Source organism: Trametes versicolor (assembly GCF_000271585.1).
Source record: "Trametes versicolor FP-101664 SS1 unplaced genomic scaffold TRAVEscaffold_12, whole genome shotgun sequence".
NCBI classification, from domain to species: Eukaryota; Fungi; Basidiomycota; class Agaricomycetes; order Polyporales; family Polyporaceae; genus Trametes; species Trametes versicolor.
Window position 1 is genome coordinate 973,883 of NW_007360332.1, and position 25,243 is coordinate 999,125.

At 56.4% G+C, this 25,243-nt stretch overlaps 7 protein-coding genes across 7 annotated transcripts; 5 read left to right on the forward strand and 2 right to left on the reverse strand.

Moving 5' to 3' along the window:
• Positions 1–964: 964 nt before the first annotated feature.
• Positions 965–5,568, reverse strand: TRAVEDRAFT_67009 (uncharacterized protein). Its single transcript, XM_008045591.1, has 5 exons — positions 4,922–5,568; positions 4,088–4,215; positions 3,859–4,038; positions 3,421–3,805; positions 965–3,371 (listed from the first exon to the last, which is right to left on the reverse strand). Exons 1-5 carry the CDS (start codon positions 5,065–5,067, stop codon positions 1,301–1,303), a joined length of 2,910 nt encoding a protein of 969 aa, XP_008043782.1. The 5' UTR covers positions 5,068–5,568; the 3' UTR covers positions 965–1,300.
• A 1,949-nt stretch (positions 5,569–7,517) lies between these two features.
• TRAVEDRAFT_52582 (Osmotin thaumatin-like protein) lies at positions 7,518–8,854 on the forward strand (the record flags this gene model as incomplete). Its single annotated transcript, XM_008045298.1, has 10 exons — positions 7,518–7,612; positions 7,669–7,675; positions 7,731–7,780; positions 7,843–7,912; positions 7,987–8,085; positions 8,158–8,227; positions 8,284–8,376; positions 8,444–8,530; positions 8,600–8,683; positions 8,742–8,854. 10 exons carry the CDS (start codon positions 7,518–7,520, stop codon positions 8,852–8,854), a joined length of 768 nt encoding a protein of 255 aa, XP_008043489.1.
• A 395-nt stretch (positions 8,855–9,249) lies between these two features.
• TRAVEDRAFT_154958 (uncharacterized protein) lies at positions 9,250–11,016 on the reverse strand (the record flags this gene model as incomplete). Its single annotated transcript, XM_008045592.1, has 6 exons — positions 9,250–9,611; positions 9,667–9,835; positions 9,890–10,160; positions 10,220–10,284; positions 10,339–10,559; positions 10,619–11,016. The coding sequence occupies 6 exons, from the start codon at positions 11,014–11,016 to the stop codon at positions 9,317–9,319; spliced, it is 1,419 nt and encodes a 472-aa protein (XP_008043783.1). The 3' UTR covers positions 9,250–9,316.
• A 144-nt stretch (positions 11,017–11,160) lies between these two features.
• TRAVEDRAFT_74772 (DEAD-domain-containing protein) lies at positions 11,161–14,042 on the forward strand (the record flags this gene model as incomplete). The annotated part of the gene is made up of 8 exons (XM_008045593.1): positions 11,161–11,414; positions 11,478–11,538; positions 11,595–11,806; positions 11,863–12,061; positions 12,115–12,872; positions 12,930–13,232; positions 13,285–13,749; positions 13,803–14,042. The coding sequence occupies exons 1-8, from the start codon at positions 11,277–11,279 to the stop codon at positions 14,040–14,042; spliced, it is 2,376 nt and encodes a 791-aa protein (XP_008043784.1). The 5' UTR covers positions 11,161–11,276.
• Positions 14,043–14,550: 508 nt separating this feature from the next.
• TRAVEDRAFT_133105 (uncharacterized protein) lies at positions 14,551–20,048 on the forward strand (the record flags this gene model as incomplete). The annotated part of the gene is made up of 21 exons (XM_008045594.1): positions 14,551–14,825; positions 14,931–15,120; positions 15,178–15,209; positions 15,263–16,243; positions 16,297–16,453; positions 16,511–16,948; positions 17,002–17,244; positions 17,296–17,328; positions 17,455–17,779; positions 17,830–18,039; positions 18,094–18,229; positions 18,289–18,457; positions 18,648–18,831; positions 18,892–19,045; positions 19,097–19,138; positions 19,192–19,238; positions 19,290–19,348; positions 19,467–19,590; positions 19,643–19,690; positions 19,742–19,883; positions 19,949–20,048. The coding sequence occupies 21 exons, from the start codon at positions 14,551–14,553 to the stop codon at positions 20,046–20,048; spliced, it is 4,089 nt and encodes a 1,362-aa protein (XP_008043785.1).
• Positions 20,049–21,188: 1,140 nt separating this feature from the next.
• TRAVEDRAFT_133129 (Aldo/keto reductase) lies at positions 21,189–22,703 on the forward strand (the record flags this gene model as incomplete). Its single annotated transcript, XM_008045595.1, has 7 exons — positions 21,189–21,488; positions 21,544–21,690; positions 21,755–21,832; positions 21,886–22,126; positions 22,187–22,300; positions 22,371–22,546; positions 22,605–22,703. 7 exons carry the CDS (start codon positions 21,189–21,191, stop codon positions 22,701–22,703), a joined length of 1,155 nt encoding a protein of 384 aa, XP_008043786.1.
• A 664-nt stretch (positions 22,704–23,367) lies between these two features.
• Positions 23,368–25,034, forward strand: TRAVEDRAFT_23812 (uncharacterized protein; the record flags this gene model as incomplete). Its single annotated transcript, XM_008045144.1, has 2 exons — positions 23,368–23,628; positions 23,742–25,034. 2 exons carry the CDS (start codon positions 23,368–23,370, stop codon positions 25,032–25,034), a joined length of 1,554 nt encoding a protein of 517 aa, XP_008043335.1.
• Positions 25,035–25,243: the final 209 nt, after the last annotated feature.

Here is a 25,243-nt window from a genome sequence, read left to right on the forward strand (position 1 = left end):
CGCCGGGCTGGTAAGAGAGGAAAGGTGGGTCGAGTGGCTGCAGCTTCCAACAATCGCGCTGACTCTCTTATAGCTCGGGATAGCACCCGGTCCACGACCTCGCCATTAGGCCGTTCGCAGAACGAACGCCGGCGCAGCCCTTCGTGGTTAGCAGCGATTCGTGCGCGAGCTTGCTTGTGGCAAGCACGAAGCAGCGGGAGTATTCATTCAGCAACTTCCGTGTCAGTGTGTGCATGGATTGGCGTGGACGTGATGGAATTTCTGCCATAATCACCAAGCTCGTGAGAGCTGCCTGATGGCGTGCACCGCTCCAGTCAGGCATTGCCTGCGCTGCTGTTGTAGACCGGCTACTCGGAGAAGACACGAGGTCCGTTGGAGCGTAGGAAGACTCCCCGCCAACACCGGCCTGTCAAGGTGCTTGACTTGGATACGTCGGCGATGTCTGCCATAGCCATGGGAAGGCGGAGAAGAACCTAGTGGGAACATGCGACATCTGGTACGACTTGACTGTTGTACAGCCCCAAAGGTGAGTTGTTTCAACCGGAGAGACTCTCGTTGTGCTGCCTCTCTGAAAGACAGTGCGTGCCAGTTGCTGATCGTCACTACAGTGCATCTACCAAGCTTGGCTACTCATGCTATCACGGTGCGCCTGAACTTTTGGCAGTGTTCTGCTGTTTATCACTGTACTCAAACACATCTTGAACGCTTTGTGGTGCACAGGGACCGGGTACGGGTATGTACAACGCAAGAAAACTCGGAGCTACATAGTGTGCATCACGACACTCCGCGCAATTTGGCACCACTCCGTCGGCACGTCTCGACCTTTCATACATGGGCATCTCGGAGCGTGTTGAACTAATATCTTAAGGTGTGCGTCATTTATAGCTGAGCTTCCTTGAGTGCGGACGTCCCCGTCTAAGACTGCTTACTCGTCGGCCCGAATACGCTGACGTCGTCGCGGGAGCCAACGTCGCAGGGTGTCGACGGTACGTGCAACAACATGAATATGATAACAATAAATAACTCGTTCCCGACGAAGGTACAGCACTACTCAGTAACTGACGCGATCATGACGGGGAACACTCACCACTACTTCAACCTCAGAGACAAGACAGCCGACGAAGCGGTTGATACATGGGACTGTTGATACACCATACACTACACTACCATGTACCAGGAATGATCCACGTCCAGGCCAGGACAGCAACAACGTCAATGCCAGTGTCATACGAGCGCACAGCCGGCAACCCCGACGTACATTAAGACTCCAAGAATCCGTTCACTCGTCGAACACGCTCAGCTACACCATGTTGACCGCCTCCTCTTCCACCGAACGCTCCGCCGCCTGCGCCCGCGCCATCGCCCGTTTCGGACCGTCCACGGGGCCTGCGATACTCCGGCCCTTGGCCATGATGTGCCCAAGCTCGGCCTGGACACTGTCCCGCGCAAACGCAGTGCGTCGCGAGGCCGACACCGACCGCTCCGGTGCGCTCCCGACGCTTTTCACGCGCATGAGCTGACCGCCCTGCGCCATCGACGCCGAGAGCGAGTACTCCTCCGCCTGCGTCGCCTGCACGTCCGCAACACTCGCAGCCGCAAGCTCCAGGGGTGGAGGTGGTGCGCGGCGCTTGCCAGAGAGCGTGCGCGCGCGTTTCTTCGGCCACTGTGCCGACGAGAGTGGTGCCGAGAGAGGCGTCGGGAGGGACTTCGTCGGGTCCTGCTCGCTGAGGACATGCTCGACCTGCGACTTCTCCAGCAGGTCTTGGTATTGAGGCCGGGGCGTGCTGGGTTCCGACGGCGCCTCTACCTCCTCCGGGACCGAGGAAGGCGTGCGCCGCGCAGACGGGGTGCGCGCGACAGACGCAGCGTTCGCGGGCATCGGCACGTCCTCCTCCACGACAAACTCGGTACGCGAGACCTCGTGCGAGAGCATACTGCGCGGGCGCGGTGCCCCGATAGACCGCGGAGGGATGACAGGGAACTGCGACGCGAGAGCGTGCACGTCCGACGCGGTCGTGCTCGACGACATCCCGCGGTCGCGGCGGTCGAGGTTCCCGAAGTGCGGGGACGCCGCGGAGGCCGGGAGCTCGAAGGACGCGGCGGTGTTGGGGGTGCCGATCGCGTTGAAGCTCATCGTGCTCGGCGGTCGGCTGTAGGTGAGCGTGCTGTCGCGGGGGTTGTAGCCCATCATCGTGTCGCGTGGCTTGTAGGACATGATAGATCCGTATGGGCTAGTGGCCTCGCGCGGTTTGAAGGACATAATGGACCCGTACGGGCTTGTCGCATCGCGCGGAACGTAGCTCAGCCTGGAGTCGCGTGGGTTGTAGCTCGTCATGGTATGGCGGGGGTTGTAGCTGTCGATGCTGAAGCGGCGGGGGGCGGGGCTGGCTACACTATCGTGTACGGACGGCTGGAAGCTGATGCCGCTGTCACGGGCTGAGCGTTGGAAGCTGGCGCCACTGTCGCGAGGGTTCGGCGTAGCGACAACGCTAGGAGGCCGTGCGGTCGCCTGGCTGATCACGCTCGCGGGTCTGTCGTTCGTGGTCGCGCTCATCGAACGAGTGTGGCGACTGGCAACGGACTCGCGCACTGACGCCGCGCGGACCGGCATAGGCGGGACCGCAGGGACAGGCGCTCCAGCATACGCAGGAAGGCGGGTGAACGAGGCGGAGACGTGGCTGAGTGGCTGAGCATGCGGGTCGATGTCGTCGAAGTTACCCGGGAGCGAGCGCGCCCGCCCGTGCGGGTCGCGGAAGGGGTCGGTGACGAGGTCGAGGAATTCGAGGTTCGAGAGACGGCGCAGCTGCAGCACAGGCAGACGATCCGGACGCATGTACACCGTGACGCGCTCACGGACGTTGCGAGGGAATGCCGGGGCGGGGCGCGGGACGCGCTCAAACTGCTCCGCAACGACGTCCTCCGCCTCGTACGCGTAGTCCTCCTCGGCGATCGCGTCCGCTACGGGCGGCCACGAGTGGCGTTTGGACGACCCGAAGGAGGACGTGGAGTCGCGCACGCTCGAGCCTTTGCTCTTGCGGCTGCTCGTGCGGATTGAGAACGTCCGGCCGGTGAGCTTAAACGTGAGGCTCGACGACTTGCGTGCAGAGAGCACACCGGGCGTCACGCGCTCCTCCTCTTGGATGTCGTCCATGCCCGGACGCTTGAAGTCGCGACGCATCCATGACGGGTCGCCGAGCTTGATAACGGAGTCGCGCTTCGGAGCGATCGCGTTCTCCGCGTCGAAGTCGTGACCACCGACGTGACGGAATGTGCTGAAGCGAGGGTTCTGGATCATCGCGCGGAGGACAGACTTGCGCTTCTTCTGCGCCTGGCCGGGACTGTACAGTTGGAAGTCCTCAACCGTGTCGACACTACCCGGGGATGAGCAATCGAAAATTGTTGAATGATGAGCGCACTGACCCCTTGACAATGCCAATAACCAAGCACGCATGCGCAAGAAACCTCAGGAGTCTCCGAGTGAAGGCGACGCCGAAACCGTCGTTCGCGCCACCGATGTTCGCGAAACCGATGACGGTCTCAATCGCACCAAGCTTCATTCCCGCGACTATCCAGCCAAGCCCGCGGAAGAGATGCGCCTCCAGCTCCTTCTTCTCCTTGTCGGTGCTGTCAAGCGTCCGCTGGTGGGAGAGCGCCTTGACGAGTCGGAAAAACGCGACGCAGAAGTTCAGCGCTTGGAAGGCAGTAAGCAGGACGAGCGTCATGCTGCTTAGGATTGTCTGCGCGGTGGTGTTGGTGAATCCCACACCGAGAGTGACGGGCGCTCCGCCCTGGCCACCAAAGCTGCCTGTAGACATGGTTATGTTGGGAATTAAGGAGACCGGGGAGTGCACCACTCACGATAGCTGATGCCGATGAATGACCCGACTTCGTTTAAAACGAGGATGCAAGGAATGAATGCCAGGAGGACATATTTGGCGATAGACTGGAATCTGACGGGGAGAGACGGCACGAGCTCGGTACTTGTGAGCAGGTACAGAGACAAGGTGTACAGGAAGAGAGGGAAGAGTGAGGTTACGCCTGCGATTGTGTGAGACCGAAGCCGTGATACAAATATTCGCAGGCTTACCGATGAAGATGTCGAGGGTCCGGAAAGCGTCCAGAGACGATCCGAGGGTGGGGAGGGTGTGCGTGAAGAGGTCGAGCAGCGATAGAAAGAAGTATATGTACATCTCCAGGGCGAGAAATACATGCTTCCTGTAAAATGGACGGTTAGTATCAACGAATAAGCAGCGTCGTGGTGCGTGAATAATGTGAATGGCATCGTGCACTCTCGTGTATCCAACCCCCGATAGATTCGAGAACCTTCAGAAACTGAGGAAACTAATCCAGGCCCTACAACTCCGGAATAATTCTTATTTCGGCGGGCCTAGTATGCCATCAGGACTTCCTCGAGACATCGCTCAAAACAATTGCCGCTTACAGGTACGCCCCTGACGGCTCCAAGAGGAATGTTCCATGAGACGGGCCTGAGTTTATTGACTCTAGCCCTGGCTGAAGGTAATCGAGACTGATATACTGAGGCTTCAGCTCGCTTAGGCTTGTGTAGCCTCCGTCGAGTACGCACGAAGTTCTTCTGGCATATCCTGTTCGCGATTACTTCCATACTGGGACCTCAATGTTTGCGACGCACTTGGACACCAGTGAGACAGTGCGTGTATCGCTCATATAGATCACTTGCAGGCCAGGCTGGGATATCGAGACATACCGCTTCACAGTCAACGCCCGGGGCTGGTCAAGCATTGGCTGCGATACGCATGCCGGTAACGGAGTAGCGCGTATGGACCTCACCGCACTGCTTCCTAATCACACCCAACTAACCCACTTCCCCACTTGCTTGAACCTCTCTCCTCGATTCCGCGACCGAGCGCGAACGAACAGAACGACACAGGAAAACACTCACTTATCAGCGGAGCCGCGCTTGATCCATAATAACACGCAAGCAAAGACGATTTCGAGGCCTGGGGGGAGCAGGAGAATGCCAGCTTCGAGCCTGGTGAGAGATTGGCAGCGTAGGATAGGAGCAACAGAGAGACAGATTTCGCCCATTTAACCGGATGTGTGTTAGAGAGCTCAGGGGTACGCAAGAAGCATTTCAAGATCAACCGAGCCAGCAGATAGAGGAGACGACGCCGTGAAAGAAAGGAACGGAATGCAGACTTGCTGCGGGGAGAAAGGGCGACGCCTGCACCGAGGGAGAAAGGGAGAAGAGGGATGGACGCCGTTGACCGTTGCGCGGGAACACCCAGAAGGAGTGATAACGCGGGGTTCGGTTTACCGGTCCATTAAAGATTATTGACCGGGCACTTTCCACGCATTCCACGCACTGATGGGGAACAAATGGTAGCACGACGACGGCAACGCTGTGTTCGATGGCGACGCCGGGCACCCCGTTGTCGTGGTAATCTGTAGCGCTTGCCCTTTTTGCCCGCTGAGAAGCGTGCAATCCCGATCCCGAAGCGTACCAAATGTGCCTAGGCCAGCTCCTAGCCTTCAAGTAAAGTCATGGATGCAGTCTCCGTGAGCTAGATAACTGTCATTGAACAGAGGAAAGCACAGGGAGATATGGTCTGGAACAAAATGATCATCGCACTTTTGACGCGCGCGCGAGCGGATCATACTGTGACACGTAGTCACGGTCTAGATCAGGAACTCCCAGGAACCACCCCCTTTTGGGAATTGTACCGGTCACACGTACAACCATCGACGGCCGCGGTCCAGACTCGTTTCAATCGGCTGCGGCACACGATGAGCATAATCTGGTCAAAACTCCCGCAGATGTTGACTTTGACGACACCATACCACTAATGCAAACAACATCTCAGGAGGCAACAACAGTACGATAAGCCAGTCCGGCATTGAAGAAAATCTGACTTCAGTTGACAGTGACTTGGCTGCCGACCTCATATGCTTTCATTGCGCAGCACGCTCGGTATGACAACGTAAGGTCGTCATCGGGACCTCATGAGATTATGGGCAGCACCGTAACGACGCATACGATACGGCTCCGACAGTAAGGCCCTGTTCGGATACCCGGGTTCTGAGCTGAACCCAGATTCTGCGCGCGGATTCTCCGACGGGCGCCTGCAGGGGTGACAGAGCGCCTAAAGTCACCTCTACCATTCTAGGAAGTAACGGCGCTTATTATAATCGATCTGTAAAACGCGAAAAGCGACCAGATAACCCTTAGCAGCTCGTTTCTCTGATATCTCTCAGAGGACACCAACGGGCACAGAACAAGCACAACTCACTCGATTTTGCTGATCTTTTTGGTTTTGAGACTTCCTGAGACACAGGTACAGCTCTAAATGTATAAATGTAGCTCAAATCCCAGTGCTAGCTCTCCAGCGTATAAACCCGACCAAGCCCGATACTGGTAGTTTGAAGCAATAAGTAGTCGCAACACCCGTTTAGGCGAACGCGCAATTCCCCGAAGGGCGTCTACCAAGAGCGGGGCAGCTCGGCCCGTCCAATGTCACCCATCATCACAATCATAACGGCCAGTCACGACGAGAAAATCCCGCGCGAGAATCCGCGCGCAGAATCTGGGTTCAGCTCAGAACCCGGGTATCCGAACAGGGCCTAAGCGGTAAGCTTTTGATACAAAAGATTGTCCTCCCTAGTTAGATGTGCTTCGCCCGCGGTCAGTGTTCCATCTTGGTGAGCACACGCTTTTCATTGTATGTACTGCCACGATGAATCTCATACTGAGATCAAACAGCGGGATGACGTGGAACGCTGCCACATCAGGTTACTCGAATGTCGACGAATGACCTCGCGTACGCTACAATGTGAGCGACCATTGATACTACGGGGAACCTTATGACCCAAGTTGGACGCTGAAGTATCCAATCTACCTGCACTTCTGTCGATGAGCCCGCCTGCTTACAACATTTCTCGCGCTCCCGCGAACGCACGTTCTCATAGTTACAAACGCATGATGCACACAGATAAGCCCGTGTGCATTTATGCGTCTAACATCAATAGCAAACTTGATTTTCTTTTGTAGGCCGCTTGATCAGCGTCGGACATAGAGGAGTGGTGCTCTCAGGTGAGTCACTGGACCTTCAAAACTATAGCTCTCGAAATTTATATCGCGTGTTGCGTGTCATATGGCAGGTCCAATTTTCATTCACAGAGAAGCTTGATAGATCTCACGATATGTTCTCGGGACTGGTCTCGTGTCAAAGGAATGCATGCGGCGGAGGCACTTCTAACGACATCCCAGCATCCGCGCACTCTCATCCTGCTCGAATTTCGATGCATGTCCAATTCCCTATCCATCTCAGTATGTAAGTTCATGAGAGAAAGGCTAACAGTCATGTGCGTATGATCTTGCTTGTCAGATGAGTTGAGAACATCACGTTTGTGATCTGCAGGGGTCCCATGTTCTGCTGTAAATGTGCAAGTCGTTTTGCATAAAAGGCCGCAGCTCGAACCGTGGGCCCTAAGTCGGCTTCGGTACGCATTCTGCCACACCCGCTTCTGACACAGACGACATGAAAGGCGTGTCCGTCATCGCCATACTTGCATCGGTCGCCAGGGTTGCCGCACGCACCTTCACGGTGACAAACAATTGCCCTTTCACCATTTGGTACGTCCTCAGCGCCGCGGATAACTTCACAAAGCCTATTTACCGTAGTCAATTAGGCCCGCAGTACGTGTTGCATGCTTCCACGCGTGGCAAAGTGCTCACCACAATCACGACGCAGATTTTCACGAACCTCAGCGTTGGCACCGCGGTACCTGACCAGCCCACTGGGTACGTTCCAATACATGCACATATACTGTTATGCTTCCCTTCGTATGACTTTACTTTCGCAGCTGGGAACAGGGTGCCCATCAAAGTGTCAGCTTCAACGTCCCGAACAATTGGGCTGCTGGCCGCATCTGGGTAAGCGTCACCACATGCACTTGGGCGAATTTGACATCACACGGTGCGACGGACATTTACCAACGGTTTCGCAGGGTCGGCGTGATTGCAACTTCAGTGTGAACCCCGGTCCAGGCTCTTGCCTCGACGGCGGTTGCAGCGGTGGCCTGCTGTGCGATCCGCACAACGGCACGGTACGCTAATTGTCTTTAAACACTCATGGATCGCCGCCTTCTCATCTAAATCACTCTGTGCCGCGTACTTAGGGCGAGACTCCTGTGACCGTCGCTGAGTTTACCCTTTCCCCGAATACGAATGGCGTAGACTTTTATGACGGTGAGTGCCGATGCGCCTACCATCGACCGACACGCGCCTGACCACATCGGCTGTAGTCTCGCTCGTCGAGGGCTATAACTTGCCTGTGAGGATTGACAACAACAAGGGATGTCGTGTGTCCGATTGCCCCATCGACCTGGGGCCTAACTGTAAGTACGACGGACATGGCCCCCCCCACTCTTGCGCATCATGTCAGACCGGATTCTCTATTTCCAGGCCCAGCAGAGCTCAAGGGTCCCTTAAACTCGACCGGCTCCCCCGTCGGGTGCAATTCGGCCTGCTCTGCCGGCCTCGGCGACCCTAGTAAGCACCTTTCCACCTCTAGTCATTTTTGCTGCATTCGCCATGGTTTCACTCAATACTTTTCTATAGCAAACAACCCGAACTGCTGCACGGGTACGCACAGCACCGCAGCGACGTGCCCGCCCTCCGGCGTCGCCTTCTACTCCTACTTCAGTAAGTTGTTGCACTATCGTTCTGCTAGCCGCGTTGAGGCTGAATGTACACATCGCAGAGGGAAATTGTCCGAACTCGATGATATACGAGTACGACGAGTCGAGCGGGACCCCGCTCTGGACGTGTGGCGGTAACCTCCAGCCGGACTACACTGTCACCTTCTGCCCGTGAAACATATGCAGATGCTGATACATCCAACGTGCTAGCGCTAGGGATGTGGGATATCGGTATCAGGGGATGTAGGCAGATGCTGCAGTGTCTCTTGGATTTGCCTACGGCGGACGTGTCAGGTTGTAACTATAGGGGTTTGTAATCATCAAGACGGGGGCGGCTACACTTGCAGAGCAGATCGTATTATAGACCGCAGAGCTGACGACAGCCGTCGACGAAACAGATCCGAAATGCTGGTATATGCGACATGTGAATGATCATGATGAAAATGCCACACCCGGGTTTGTGGGGCGCACGTACTTCCCGCTCCTGGTGATGTGTGCGCGGTAATCTTGCACAGCTAAGCCGAACTGTTGTGAGCATGTATGCGCTCGCGATGTCCATGTTTGATGAGTGGTGTCACTGTTAGGATCAGGTAGCGTAGCGGTGCAGCGGAACATGTACGAGTAACGAGTCATGCCATTACATCACCCATTGCACGACCCTCCGTGCCTCCTCACGCCTCCTCGCGACCACCTCCGCTACCTCAGCGCCCCACACCTCTTCCGGCCGCTTCTTCTCTAGTAGACACTCTTGCAAATGCTTCTCCGCATCCGCAAACTCGAACGCCACGCAGTTCATCAAGGATAATGGCTCTGCGGGGTCCCACCGAACGAGCGCCGGACGCTCTGGAACCGGGTGTGGCGGGCGCGCAGAACGGCCGCGGTAGAAGTCATCAAACACAAGCCCGAGGTCGTCATCATCCAACGGTAGTTTGCTAAAAATGTCGTCAGTATGTAAATCTGCGTCTGTTGCGAAGAGATAGAATTCACTTGATTTGGTGTCCGAGGAACTTTTCCTCTCGCTTCTGCAGGTCCCGTGAGAGGCGCTCGTTGAACTTCTTGCGAGACTTGACGGGCAGTGGATTCTGGATGGGTTTACCAGCGAGCTCACAAAGGATAAATGTGGCGATGTTGAGACCGAAGATGGCGGGTAATGGTCCTAGAGCACGGACGTCAGGGAGATGTAGGTGTGTGCGTGTGGAATGCACCTCACCTAGCACAGGCAGGATACGAACGCGGAAGTCGTCGAACACGCCGAGCTCTTTGACATTGCCTTTCTTGAACTCTTCCTCAGGCAGGGGGAGCAACTTCACGTCGCCCGGCACCTCAGTCGAGTAAACTACAGGGATGCCGGAAGAAACGCCCTCGAGGCGCAGCCGACGACGGACCGCGCGGGCTAGCGGGTCGTACATGGTATACGAGATGTCGCTAATCTGCACCCTTGTAGGATCGCATTTCGCGCCGGAGCCCATGGACGAGAATATCTGGAACATAGTCGAGCATGTCGCATCAGCGCATGCTATACCACCCGCAGCGAACTGACCTTGATGTTATGCTCATGACAGTACTTCAGCAAGTCGACTTTGGTGGTGATGTTGTCAATGGCATCTGGCAGACGCAGTTTGAGCGCGGGCGTAGAAACAAGGTCCGGGGTCTACCTACCAATCACCCAGTCGGCACCCTCGAGGAGGTCTCCGCCGGACTCCTTCCGCCAGAGCTCAATGCGAGGTTCAACTTCTACGATACGCGAGATTTGCTTGATCACGCGCTCTATGCACTTGACTTTTGGTGTGCCCACATCCGACAGGGTAGCAGTTGCATGTCTGTTGAGCGAGGACAGAGTGACCTGGTCAAAGTCTACCAGACGGATCTTTGAGACACCTCTGTCATAACGAGGCGCTGTTGAGCCGTGTCACACGTTGGAGCAAAGTTGGCGGCTTACGATCTCGCCAGCATGATAGCAGCCCAACTGCCTACGCCTCCGCATCCGACAACGACGACTGAGCCGTTTCTGATCTTTGCCATGCCATCCTCTTCGAAGAACGCGTAGTTTCGCGCAAGTTGCTCGCGCACGAGCTCCTCGTCGTATTCTATGGGAACGCGCTGCACGTTACTTGAGTCGCCAATCTTCACTTCGTGAACGTTGTCGTGGTCATTGTTCCGAGACCCCTTCCCCGCGGTGGCACTGGCCAGAGACCGCAGGATGTCTTGGTCTAGAGTTCGTCTTTTCTGTCGCTTGGCATGTTGCTGATACGCAGAGAACAGGCCAGCAGTAACAGCAGAGGCCGCGAGAGCAGTAACCACAAGCTGGGTTTTGTGTGAATGCAGGTCCAGGTTCATCGTCGTCGGGAGCGGACAAGCCGGAGGGCGGGATAGTGCATGGGCGCCTAAACATGCGCATGTTTTCGGCGCTGAGCTGAATTTCTCTGTTACTCCTTCCATCTGCTTCCTCCTCTACTCGTACTGCGCTGGTCTTGCTCCCCTCGCACAAACACGTCTTAGGGTGTCTAACCCACTCTACTACAGAGCAGTGTAAACAAACTTGCTGAGACGGCAGCTTTTGGCAAATCTTCGACTGCGAAGGTTCACTCGGAAGCATCATGGCTCAAGCAGGGCCATCCAACCCTCCAAGGAGGAAAGGTGGCAAGAATGTGGAACCGAAAGTAAAGGCGAAGAAAGTGAAAAAGATGAGCGAGGCGAAGACCATCGCAGCGCTTGAGCAGGCGGCGTTACATTTCGTGAGTTCTCGATCGCATAAAACCACTTGTGTATGCTCACTAACACAGGCCGCATCTGTTTAGGAGCCACCTGCGGGCCTTGAGGCCTTCTCAGAACTCCCAATATCTGAACTCACTAATCGTGGTATGTGCATCTGCTTTGTGTCCACTGCGCGGCTCAACTTATGAAGTCTTCCTCAGGACTGAAGCGCGCGCATTTTGTCAAAATGACGGACATCCAAGCCAAGAGTATTCCTGTCTCACTGAAGGGCAAGGACGTGCTAGGTGCTGCGCGAACTGGGAGCGGAAAGACACTCGCTTTCCTTATTCCGGCGTTGGAGATTCTTTACCGTCGGAAATGGGGGCCGCAAGACGGGCTTGGGGCATTGATTATTTCACCGACGCGGGAGTTGGTACGTGCCTATTGTAGTCTATATGACTCTTTTCAGTGCTTATTGTGTCTCTCCAGGCTGTGCAAATATTCGACGTGCTTCGCAGTATAGGAGGTTACCATAGCTTCTCAGCTGGCCTTGTCATTGGCGGCAAGAATTTGAAGGACGAAAGCGAGCGGCTAGCCCGTATGAACATCCTTGTTGCGACCCCTGGACGTTTACTGCAACACATGGACCAAACTATTGGATTTGAGTGCGACAACCTACAAGTGCTAGGTATGTGTGCATTCGCATGATGTGCCATTGGCCCTGCTTACGCCCCAGCGCAGTGCTAGACGAAGCCGACCGGATATTGGACATGGGCTTCCAGCGCACACTCACCGCCCTACTATCGCATCTCCCTAAATCTCGCCAGACCCTCCTCTTCTCTGCCACCCAGACTCAGTCCGTCGCCGACCTTGCACGATTGAGTCTTAAAGATCCGGTGAGCGTCGGCATCGACCAGACGAATACCGAGGGCGCGACGCCAAAAGCGCTCGAGCAGCATTACGTACTTTGCGAACTCGACAAGAAGCTGGACGTGCTCTGGAGTTTCATCAAGAGCCACCTACAAACCAAAACGCTCGTGTTCATGTCGAGCTGCAAGCAGGTGCGCTTCGCGTTCGAGACGTTCTGCAAGATGCACCCCGGTATCCCGCTCCTGCACTTGCACGGGAAGCAGAAGCAGATGGCGCGTCTCGAGATGTTCAAGCGCTTCACGTCGATGAAACACGCCGTGCTCTTCGCGACGGACATCGCTGCGCGTGGGCTCGACTTCCCCTCCGTCGACTGGGTCGTGCAGCTCGACGCGCCCGAGGACGCGGACACGTATATCCACCGTGTCGGGCGAACGGCACGGTACGAGAGTGCGGGCAAGGGCCTGTTGCTGATGCTACCGAGCGAAGAGGAGGGCATGGTCGCGGCGTTGAAGAAGAAGAACATCGAGATTCAGAAGATCAAGATCAAGGGCAGCAAGACACAGAGTATTGCGAACCAACTGCAGAAACTCGCGTTCCAGGAGCCGGAGATCAAGTACCTTGGGCAACGTGTACGCGACGTTTGACCTATACCTCCTCAAGATTGGATGCTGATAACATCTACGCAGGCCTTCGTTTCATACCTCCGCTCTGTGTACCTGCACAAAGACAAATCCATCTTCAAGGTCGACGAGTTGCCCGTTAAACAGTTTGCGGAGTCGCTCGGTCTGCCTGGTGTGCCCAAGATCAAGTTCCTCAGCAAGGAGCTAGCGAAGAAAAAGAAAAACGCTTCGCGAGAGGTGGCGGAAACCCTGCCACCAGCACGTCCAGAGCCGGAGGAGGCCAGCTTCGAAGCGTACGAGTCTTCGGAAGGGGAGTCGGACGAAGAGGACGAGGATGCCCCGGCGGAAGCCGGCACTTCCGAAGAAAAGGTGAGTCTGCAAGCTATGGTAGAGATCCTAAGCTTACACAATCACCCGGCAGACTGTCCGCGTACGCACAAAATACGATCGGATGTTCGAGCGCAAGAACCAGAACATCCTCTCCGAGCACTACAGCAAACTCGTCGACCACGACGCCGAAGACTCCGACGACGACTTTATCACGCTCAAACGCGCAGACCACGAGCTCGAGGGCGACGCGGCCATGGAGCTTGATGAATTCACGTCGAAGCGCAAGGCGCGGCTCGCCGCGTCGAAGAAGGCCGCGGCGAAGTCCGGGCCGCGGGGCCACAAACTCGTGTTCGACGACGAGGGTGTCCCACACGAGCTGTACGAGCTGCAGAGCGTGGCGGATGTGTTCAAGGACGCAGACGACGCGCGCGAAGCCGGGCGCGTGTTCGCGGCGAGCGAGCGCGGGAAGCTGCAGGAGGCGGACGTGGCGGACAAGGCGGAGGCGAAGGAGAAGAAGCGGGAGAAGAAGCGGAAGCGCAAGGAGCGCGAGCGCGAGGTACGATTCTTCCTAGGATGCATGCAGAATGCGACACTGACGCTTCACCTCAGGGAGACGACTACGACTCCGACGAGGGCGACGTGGCCATGGGCCCGACTGTTGCAGCGCCATCCGACGACGATGGCTATGTGTCACCCGAGTTCGACTTGTCATCCGGCTCGGATGAGGAGAGCGAGTTCGAGCGCCCGCCAACGAAGAAAACCAAGACGACCGCACCGACACGGACGGCAGCGTCTACCTTGGAGGAAGAGGAGGAACTTGCTCTGCAGATGCTACGGAGTAGGCGGTAGTGGCTGGGATGTTTGAGGTGTACTATGCTCGCTGCTTGATTTATGGCGATCAATATTTTCGTGGGCTACTAACACCGCACTGATATTCTGATTGTACTGCGTGCGCTTTCTCCGAGACCTCAGGGAATAATCAATGGCGGTAACACTACTAGTCTAAGAAAAATAGCGAGTAACAGAACGCGGAAGAGGCAGCATGCACTAGACGCCCGAATCTTACCCCGCATTCCACTAGCGCCCGGTTCCGGCATCTAATTTAACCGAACAGGCTCGGCGACTAAAGCTCGCGCTCCCGGTCTCTCGCCCATCCTCTCGCTCTCGGACATATGAATATAGACATTCCTTGCCTCCTACGACCTCGTCGCCCATCCTGTTTGCTCTCACTCGGCGGCTAAGGGTTTCACAGCACCTTCGAAGTGCGACACGTTCGGTTGAGACACCACCCCTCAGGCTCGTCACTCAGCAGACTACTCGCTCGGGAAGATCATACACGGGTGTAGCCCACATAACTATGGCTAACCGACGGCTCAAGCATATTCTCAGTGGACTTACGCCTTCTGAACAACCGATTGGCGTCCTCCGACTAGGGAAAATCTCACACGACATCTACCCCGCGGCGGAGCCGAGTCGCCTGCCACACACGGAGGATGCGCTACTGGACACCAGCGACGCGTTCAACTTGGACAACCTGCATTTTATGCTGCAGAAGTACCTGCTGGGCCAAGACATCTTCCTCCTCTCACAGCCCGGTCCATACGCCCGGCGGCTGGCCTTGACTTTCTGCAGGTAAGTGCCAGTATATCACGGTATTGAAATGAGAGACGTCCCGGAGAATCCATGAAGTTATCATGGTGAAGCCCTACGTTATGCGTGCTCACCTATTCCTCATAGGCTAATTAACTCCGAATACGAATTTGTCGCCCTTCACCGTGATGTGGGTGAGACGGAGCTCAAGCAAGGGCGCGAAATACGCGCCGGCGGCAATCTCGTATACGTCGACAGCGCTGCCGTCCGAGCCGTCAAATACGGACGCGTTCTCATTCTCGAGGGCGTAGAGAAGGCCGAGCGTGGCATTATGCCGGTACGTGCGTAGTGAGACGGTGATGGCCTGCCGCTGTTCATAGAATCACGCCTTCAGGTGCTCAACAACCTGCTCGAGAACCGAGAAATGTGAGCACTCCATTACTGACACAATCTCATTCAGACCTGACATCATGCCGCAGGAACCTGGATGACGGGACACATATTGTACACCCGCATCGATATGCCCTCCTCGACCACGACGAAGCAGGTGGCTCAGCCTTCATTCCTGCGCACAAGAATTTCAGGGTCATAGCTATCGCAGCGCCGGTCCCGCCGTATCCAGGATATCCGCTCGACCCACCTTTCCGCAGTCGTTTCCAGGCGCGCTTCGTGGATCCTGTGGGCTCACTTCTGGCCCTCCCCACTGACAACGCTCCCATTCCAGCAGGGGATATATACCAGAAGTTGCGCGATATCATCCTGTCCACACAGATTGCCAGCGAGTCCCGCAACACTCTGGATGCCGTCGCGAAGTCCTCCCTTCCGGCGTTTCCGCAGACCTCTCTTTCGAAAGCGCGAGCGCTCCTCTCGGCGTTCCCGCCTCAAGAGAGCCTCTCCTCAGAACAACTGGCCCGGCTCGTGCTCTCCCTGCATCCAGCGCTCGTACATAGTCCATTCATCGCGTGGGCGATGCTATCTCACCAGTTCGAGGACTGTGGACTCGGGCCTCTGGGTAGCCCGAACTTGTCTGGGAACGAAGACGACGTAGGACTCCTGGGGTATCGACTCGTCCGCATCGAACGCGTGGATGACCAGTCCGCCCGACTTCACTTCGATGCGCCCTCCGGCTCAAGCGTGGCGCATGTCGTTTCCGCTGGTCCCCACCCGTACATGCATTTCCCATTCTCCAATCCGGAGATGCTGGGCTTCGTTCCAAGCGCGCGGTTCATGGGCCTGCTTACGTCTCTGTTGCAGGCGCACGCTCTGGGCTGGGATGTCTCGTACGTTCCGTCGGCGCTCCCATCAACCGCCTCTTGCTCGACGTCGCTGCTCGTGCGCACGTTCTCCGCTCTGCTAGGGTACGAGTTAGAGGACGTGCATATGTACAAGGAGCTCGGTGGTAGGGAGTTGATCATGCGCAGGAAGGTCGAAGAGGGCGGCGCGACTACATGGGAGCCAAGGTGCGAAGCTTGCGATCTAGTCAGGTGTGATGCTTACCGCATAAATATTCCAGTCCTCTCATTGAGGGCGCATGGCAAGGGCGGTTGGTGCATCTTTCGGGCATGGACGTTATTGGCTCCACGGCGGGGTCTCTGGCTCGCCTCACCCAAGATCGCGAGGTCGAGCTGTGGGAGAAGAAACGGATTGTTAGGCGACTCCTCGAAGGCGAGGTAAGCCAAACCATTGTCTATCGCAATGTTAAATGTTTACATTTAGTTATACAACAGGAGCCTTCCTCCGATCTCTCCGTAGCTCACCGATCCTTCCGCGTGATCAGCACGGCGTCGAAGTCGCTGCCGCTCAAGGACTGGCTCTCCGACGAGCACGCAAACATGTTCTTCGCGGTCGCTGCTCAGCCAATGTCGCAGGTCGAGGAATCACACATCCTCCTGCAGACCGGATGTCCTGCGCCCATCGTGGATAAGCTGCTGATGTTCGCGGATAAGTACCGGTCGGGCATGACGTCCGACGCGGTGCAGAAGAACCGCAAGCTCGGCACGCGTTCGCTCATTCGCATCGCTCGCCGCGTTGCGCAGTTCCCCGCCGATGACGATTTGTACACTCTGTTGAGCCGCGCGTTATTGGCGGAGTTCCTTCCGCCGACGGAGTTGATCAACGTGCAGAACATCTTCGAAGAGTGCGGCATTCAGAAGCGCACCCCTCCCGTAAGCTTCACCTTCAAGTTCAAGGTTGCTTTGAGTTGACTGTTTATGTACAGTTCAACCCTCCCCCTGAGGTGCGAGGTAGCGGACTGTTGTTCCCTCCGCCGACGGGGGCACAAACGAACAACGTACCCCAAACGATCATCCCGCGTTTCGACGCCGCTCAAGACCCGACGGGCGCGTCGCACGTCCCGCACATGGACAGCTTCTACGACAACAGCCTGCAGACAGGCTTAATGCGCGACCTGGCGATAGACTTCGAGGTTCTCGGCGAGCATCTTGTATTGTTGGGGAACCAGGTAGGCACGTCTGGCGTCGAATAGTTGCGTGTTACTGAATTGTCGTCGCAGGGTGTTGGCAAGAACAAGGTTGTCGATCGGTACGTGCCTTCCCTTCTGTTCTATGCACGCATTCGGTTCTGACAGGTTTGATTGTCAGGTTATGTCAGGTCAGGCACTCGGTCGATTATCTTTGCATCTCATAACTCAATATTCACGAACCACCCACAGCTCCTCGGACGGCCCCGGGAATACATCCAGCTCCATAGAGATACAACAGTAAATCAGCTAATGTTCCAGACAGTCCTAGAGAACGGCATCATCAAGTACACCGACTCACCCCTCCTGCGCGCGATCACCCTCGGGCGGGTCATCATCATAGACGAAGCCGACAAGGCCGCGGAGCACGTCGTCGCCATATTCCGTAGTCTTGCTGGGCATGGGCAGCTCACGCTCGCGGACGGTCGACGTGTGCGCGAGACGAAAGAGCGCGAGGGCGACATCGTCGTGCATCCCAACTTCCGCCTCATTCTCCTAGCAAATCGCCCTGGATATCGTGCGTCCGGTTTCGGTCCTGCAGTGACGTTGTCTAACGGATTTCTCTAGCATTCCTCGGGAATCACTTCCTTCAGGTGCTTGGCGACAACTTCTGCTGCCATGCGGTCACGAACCCCGACATGGCGAGCGAGCGCAAGCTGCTGTCTCAGCTCGCGCCCCAGCTCAGTGAGGACCTCATCCTCCGCCTCGTTGCGGCCTTCCACGATCTCCGCAAAGCGTACGAGAGCGGGACCGTGACGTACCCGTATTCACTCCGAGGTGTGTATTTTGTGCGTGTTTACGACGCGCCATGTACTGACATATCTCTTCCAGAGCTGCTCAACTTGGTGCGGCATATGCAGGCGTACCCGGGAGATTCCCTGGAGGCAGCGTTGCGGAACGTGTTCGACTTCGACGTGTACAAGCCAGAGACGATCGCGAAGCTGGGCGCTATTCTCGACCATCATGGGTACGTGTTGGCTCCTACACACATTCGCTTCCCCTCTGATAGTCGGTATGGGCATTCAGGCTCGTCGTGAAGAACTTGGGTATCGGCGCTGCGCGGGAAGCTGCGCAGAAGAAGGTGCTCGATATCAAGTTCGAGCCGAAGGGCGACACGAGCTTGTCCGAGCCCAAGCTCGGTAAGGACGATCCGGAGAATAACCCTCATACTGGCGGGAACACTTGGTCGGGTGGGGTGCGTGCATCTCGTACACTCTACCCCTTGTTATTCTGTGCTGAGCATTTGCTTTTAGACTGGCGGTCGAGATACTGCCGGAATGGGTGGTAGAGGTGGCTACATGCGCCTCTTCAAAGGCCACGACATCAACCAGGTACAGTGCACCGCCATTCGGTATGGAAGGCAGCTGAATGTTAGAAATGTGCAGGTCTCTGATGCGCTTAAGAACGACGTCCCTGACCACGTCAAAGAACGTGCACGAGAAATGGCGCGCTTGGAGCTGGCGCGGCGGCTTGAGGAGCTGAACATGAGTGCGGGCGAGGCCAAGGGGTATGGTGCCCTTTTCACCGCAGTCGAAGGTCACATCGCGTCGTTGCACGATCTGCTTGAAAGTAGGTTTTGCTTCGATGGCCCCGCCTAAGGTTTGGGATACTAAAGGCTGCTCTGTGCAGATCTCGCTGCCCGAGAGGAAGAGCGGATCTGGGTGAAACGGCAGACTGACGGAGAGCTCGACGACGGTCGGCTCACCGAGGGACTTACTGGCGAGGCCACCGTATACAAGCGGCGAGGCATGGCGAAGCCCGAGATGGGCAGGCCCCAGCTCAAGTGTGTGGTCTTTCTGATCCCCCCGCACTAGTTCACTCATGCGTGCTACAGGCCCAAACGGATTCGGTTCCTCTTCGATGTCAGCGCGTCCATGTGGGTGACGTAGGTGTGGCAGCCGAGAGGTCGAAGCTTACCGCGGTCTTTAGGTACCGCTTCCAATATGACGGCCGTCTGAAACGGAGCATGGAGACAGGTGTGCATCTTCACGCCCGCATACGGTCTGGGGTCTAATATTACTTTCTAGCGGTAATGATCATGGAGACGTTCGACAGGCTCTCACGGAAGGAGAAATACGTCTGGGATGTGAGTCAATAACCGCGCCTGTTTCAGCGACCGTGGCCTTACACTGCTCTTTAGATATATGGCCATGTAAGTCGCTGCGACACGTTCGGCTCTTATTGCTACTAAATAGCCTGCATAGTCCGGAGACTCGGCTTCGATACCTCTTGTCGAAGCGGGCCAAGAGCTGGAGATCAGAGATCGCTGGAAAGTGGTCGACAAGATGGAGACGATCACTCAATACACCTTCGCTGGTGACTACACGCGTACGTGCGAGCTCGTTGGTACTCTCGCAACATGTGTTTGACGCTTTCACAGTGGAGGCCATTGACAAGGCAGTGGTAGACATCGCGCAGTTCGACGCAGGTCCGTCCCTCACATCTGCCTCACAGTACCAGGACACTGACCACCCTACAGATGACTGGTTTGTCATCGCAATCACGGACGCGAACTTCGCCCGCTACGGGATCACCGGCGAGGAGATCCAGCGGGCCATGAACCGCAACCCCAAGGTGCATACCGCGCTGATCTGCATCGGCGAGGGTGCCGAGGCGACCTGGTGGGTGTCTTCCGCGTTGTGCAATACCGTCGCCGTGCTGATGTCGCAACCACGCTGTCTCGCAGGATCCCGAAGAACTTGCCTGGACGCGGGTACCGGGTGGCGGACACAGCGGGCATTCCTGCGGTCCTGCGGAGTATCTTGTCGACCATGGTCGACCACTGATGTCATGCATCGTATCATCACTAGTAGTGTCCTACATCTCCCAATATTGAATATTGACTTCTCAATGCACTTAGCGGAGCGTCAACCTAGTAAACGGTCAGACGTGCCCCTCCATTGTCGTGGGTTATAACTAACCCAATTCGTAAAGCCGCTACTGTCTATGTCATAGTAGCTGAGTGTCAACGGCCCGACTCGGAGCAGTGTGCTGTTCGTAGGGTCAGCGAGTCCGACTAGTACCCGGTGTGTACCGGTCGCCACTAGCCACCTTGGAGCGACCGACAGCATGTTCAAGTCCGCAATCCCGGCGTCGCAGCCCGTAGGCAGCTGAACATCTCGAGGCCAGTACCCACATGGGACCGGGGTTCGATCTTGAGCCGACCAGGCGCTTATTGTCGGCACAAGGACGCGTGTCCATGTCTATACGAACATTCGCACAGCATACTTAGTGACACGCTCGGCACCGCAGTCTTAGCATGTAAGTGATCCTCAATAAGGGCGCATTGGGAAGTGTGCTGGGCTGAATACGCGTCTAGGGTCGTTAGAGCTGTAGGCCCACATACGATGCCAGTGACAAAGCCGATCACAGTCTGCCTTCTCCCTTACCAAGCAGCAAGACACTTAGACCGTATGCAATTGCATAATGCACTGGAAGCTTGCAGAGTCTGTCAAGCAGAGCTCAGACATCGCGGGGGATCCTCATAGCGGCCTCGATCCATTCCAACACGCCATCCATCAATATCGGAATGCTTCGGACAAGCTCCCGTGTCCCCAGGCCCCAGGATGGGATCTGCAATATGAATTGCGTGGTTTCCTTTCTCACACATCCATATCACCTGTCTTCGAAGCTAAAGGCCGAAATGCTCTACGTAGGAGATACACAGGAGATAGCGGGGGATAGCATCGCGTGAAGATACCACCTGAACTGCCGGCCTCTGCCGGCGCAGAACATGCCGCAGACAAACGTAGCGTGCGTATCTGCCTCGGCCGCGGACACGGCATTCTGTTGTGGGCGTGAGTACCAGCTAAGCGCTTTGCACCCACACACTCTAGGTATATATATACGTCGATGTCTACGCTGACTTTTGGCAGCATCCAGCTCTCTCAACAGCCTCACAACTTCTTCACGCAATATCATCCAAGATGCAGCCTCCCCCTCAGCCCAAGACCAAGCTCGGCCGCCCCCGCCAGCTCTCCCCTCTTGCTGGTGTCCATGTGTCTCCGCTGTGCCTTGGAGGCATGAGCATCGGAGACAAGTGGGACCAGTTTGGTTTCGGAGAGATGAACAAGGAGAGCTCGCTGAAGCTGCTCGATGCGTTCTACGAGGCCGGCGGTAACTTTATCGACACGGCTAACAACTACCAGAACGGGACGTCTGAGCAGTTCATCGGAGAGTGGATGGAGCAGCGCGGTATCCGCGACCAGATGGTCGTCGCCACAAAGGTATAGGGCATGGACATATCGGGTCGTTCGGGGCTGACATCTGCAATGCGCACAGTATACGTCGCCGTTCGTGCTCGCTAACCCGGACATCAAGCAAAAGACCTCGTATGTGGGGAACAGTGTCAAGTCTATGCACCTGTCCGTCGAAGCATCCTTGAAGAACCTTCGTACCTCGTACATTGACATCCTCTACGTTCACTGGGTGCGTATTTATGGCCATCCCCGCCTCACCCGCCGCATAGCAGTGCTAACCATAATTCTCACAGTGGGACTACAAGACCAGCATCGAAGAGGTTGTAAACGGCCTGCACAACCTGGTCGTCGCTAGCAAAGTGCTGTACCTCGTAAGCCATATTCAGCTCATCTATATTAGCATCACCTGAATCCCGGTCTGTAGGGAATCTCCGATGCACCGGCTTGGGTCGTCTCCCAAGCTAACACATACGCCCGGCTCACCGGTAAGACGCCGTTCGTCATCTACCAGGGGGCTTGGAGCGTTCTCCAGCGCGACTTCGAACGCGAGATCATCCCCATGGTCCGCGCGCAGGGCATGGCCCTCGCGCCCTGGAATGTGCTTGCGGGCGGCAAGATCCGCACGGATGCGGAGGAAGCGCGTCGGCGCGAGACGGGCGAAAAAGGTGTGCTCGACCGACGTCCACCACATGTTGCTTGCATGGCTCATGTGTGCATTTGTTTAGGTCGCGCGACGTTTGTAACCGGCCTGAAGTGGGAACGTGATGAGACGCAGAAGAAGGTCTCTGCGGTCCTCGAGACCGTGGCGAGCGAGGTCGGCGCGTCCAACATCCAAGCTGGTATGTGGCGGCGGTCTCAACTCACACCTTTGAGGCGGACGGAAACCTGACGTCCCCCGCGCCCACACAGTGGCGATCGCGTACGTCATGCAGAAGACCCCGTACGTCTTCCCCATAATCGGCGGCCGCAAAGTCGAGCACCTCCACGCAAACATCGAGGCGCTCGACATCGCGCTAACCCCGGAGCACATCAAGCGGATCGAGGGCGCGGTGCCCTTCGAGCTCGGTTTCCCGACGGCCTTTGTCGTGAGTTTAATTTTCCCGCTCATGCATTCTAGTGGTGATTTATGGACGGATATAATAGGGCGATGGAACGACTTACAGCCCGTGGGGCTTCCCGGCGGTTGCTCATGTTGATCAATGGCCCCTGCCTGAGGCCATCCGCCCTAAGTCTGCCCTCTAGGCAATTCTTACCAAGGTGAGGACATGTACATCATCCCAGCGCTCGCAGAAGTATCGTGGCCGGCATAGTAAGCAATGTAGAATCATTGCATACCACAACTCAGAATGAATCTCATGTTGATGACTGTAGAGTGATGATTTGCGAGATGTAGAGGGGAAAAAAGCTAGGTCTGTTGAACTTGCAGGAATCAACGCCTGGTATTCCAGCATATGTGGCCAAATAAAGCCAAATATTAAGCGCCACCGTACTTATACGCGCGCTGATATTTATTGGAACCCAACCCTCCTCCTGTGCAATCCCTGTGAGCCCCTCCGCCGCTTGCCTCTCTCTGATTCATCCCCCAGTGCTGGAATCTATGTCTCGGGCACTCATCTTGTCATCTTGCCCCTATTGTTTCTGTCTCGGAGTGGGCGTAAGTCGTCTTGTTCTCGTTCAGGTGTCTTTTGTAAAAGCGCTATTGTATCACCCGCGCGACGCGCCACTCATGTAGGTACTTAACACCCGCTCTAGCTATCTCTCCAACTCACTTACGCGTTTGCATCTGGCCAAACGCCTCTCGTCTGTGCCCCCTCTCTCTCCGCCCTGCCCGCTCGATCCTCCTTCGCCTCAGACATCCGAACGTGGTATGTGTCAACGGAACTCCAACAAACATCCGCAATAAACCATGGCTCTCGCCCACCCCTTATGGGCATTACCCGAGGTCGTCCGGGAGGTTATGAGACAGTCCGCCGACGAGCAAGATACCCTCGCACAATGCGCAAGAGTCTCTCGTGCCTTCTCTGAGCCTGCGCTTGAAGTACTGTGGGAAAAGCAGGAGGGCCTTGAATTATTCTTTCGTATACTGTCCTCGTCCATCAAGATGGTGGACATTGGCACTTTTGGAGACCGGCGCGTCATCTCCTCTAATCGCTTGGCCAATAGCTTTGTGAGTCGTCCGAACGACACCCTCTGAACCGTGAAGAACGGGGTGCGAGGTCGGTGCCCTCTAGGCCCCAACCCTCTCATTTGACAATATACAACATGCTAACTTCTCTGCAGTTTCTTTGTGCCGATATCAAGGATGAAGAATGGGTGCGCCTGCAGTACTACGCAAATCTTGTCCGGGTCTTTATGAGCCAGCAAGACTCAATTGACGGACTCGTTGCTGCCGCACTCATCCAAAAGCTCAACGGGCGCGCCCTCTTCCCTCGTCTGAAGTGTTTGATTTGGCACCGACCCTTCGATGCCGCGGCATCCGCCCTCCTCGTTATGTTTCTATCACCCATGCTGCGCACAGTCCACCTCAACATCATGGAGACTCGCCCTGTGGAACGTTGCACCTTGACAACCTATCCTTCCGCGGCTGAATACGCCTACAGCTCGGTGCTACGGACGATACACTCTTGCGCTCCCAAGGCCGAAGAAATCCTGCTGGTGGCGGGTGGATATTTCTGCACCGTTGACCGCTTGCGTGAATTCCGCAACTTGCGTGTCCTCGCCCTACACAACGTCGTCTACCTTACCCCCGTCTTCGACGTTTGCAACACTCTTCCGTCGCTCTGGCACCTCGACATTCACATGGCCCTGCGTCACTTCCCCGACCCTGAACTCGACGATCTGCCTTCGTCTCCCGTGGCAACGCTCTCCCCCCTCACTCTCCTCGAGCTCAGCGGCCCGCCGTTGATGGTAGTTTCCGCTGTTGACGCACTGAACGCCCCCAACCTTCGTTCTCTCTCGCTCTCCTTTGTCGCCAACGCAGACGCCTGGAAGCGTTGTTCAGCGAGCGTCGTGTCGCGCTTCGGGGCCACGCTGCACAATCTCGAGATCTCGGTAGAGGGCGCCTTGCGCGACGTCCGCCCGGACGTGCCCTACTTGCTCCCCGATTTCTTTGCCCCACTGTTCGCGCTCCGCGACCTGCGCATGGTGGAGATCCTCTCTCACTTCAACAGCCCGTTTGCGGTCCGCCCCCAGGATCTGACGGAGCTCGCGACGGCGTGGCCGCAACTCTGCACGCTCGTGCTGCCCTCGGGGTTCGTATTAAAGTTCGCGCCTCCGGACCCCGGCTTGCCCATCACGGCGCTCGAGACGCTGGCGGCGACGTGTCCGCATTTGGAGCTCCTCATCGTCCCCCTCCCTCACCACGCTGCGCTGCTCGAGGAGGGCCGCGACGAGGCGCGGGTTCCCGCGAGTCAGAGCTCCCTGAAGGAGATCCGTCTGCTCGGCGGCGAATGGCCCCCCGAAGCGCACGAGCGGTGCATGTCGTACGTGAAGAGACTGTTTCCGGAGGCGTGTTTGATCCTGTTCGATACGGATTTCGAGGATGACTGGTCCGAGCCTGATGAATGGGGATAGGTGTGTCTGAAGCCGAGTTCTGATGCCTACTCATCTGACTGTGCCCTGTAGACCTGGTAACTTGTATGCACTAAGGACTACTGATATGTGGACCCGTAATGGAATGACAGTGGTTAAATATATTCGTACTTACACGGGTGACAACGGACAAAACACAATACATAGACTAAAGCGAATCCAGACATTGAACAGCTAGTAAAACGACGACT

Bases quoted from the DNA above. Each gene is read 5' to 3' on its own strand.
- TRAVEDRAFT_67009 (XM_008045591.1), bottom strand. From the start codon at position 5,067: ATGGGCGAAATCTGTCTCTCTGTTGCTCCTATCCTACGCTGCCAATCT. The intron at 4,039-4,087 runs GTAAGCCTGCGA...ACACAATCGCAG, and splicing joins GACCCTCGACATCTTCATCG to GCGTAACCTCACTCTTCCCT. The intron at 3,806-3,858 runs GTGAGTGGTGCA...CCATGTCTACAG, and splicing joins ATTCATCGGCATCAGCTATC to GCAGCTTTGGTGGCCAGGGC.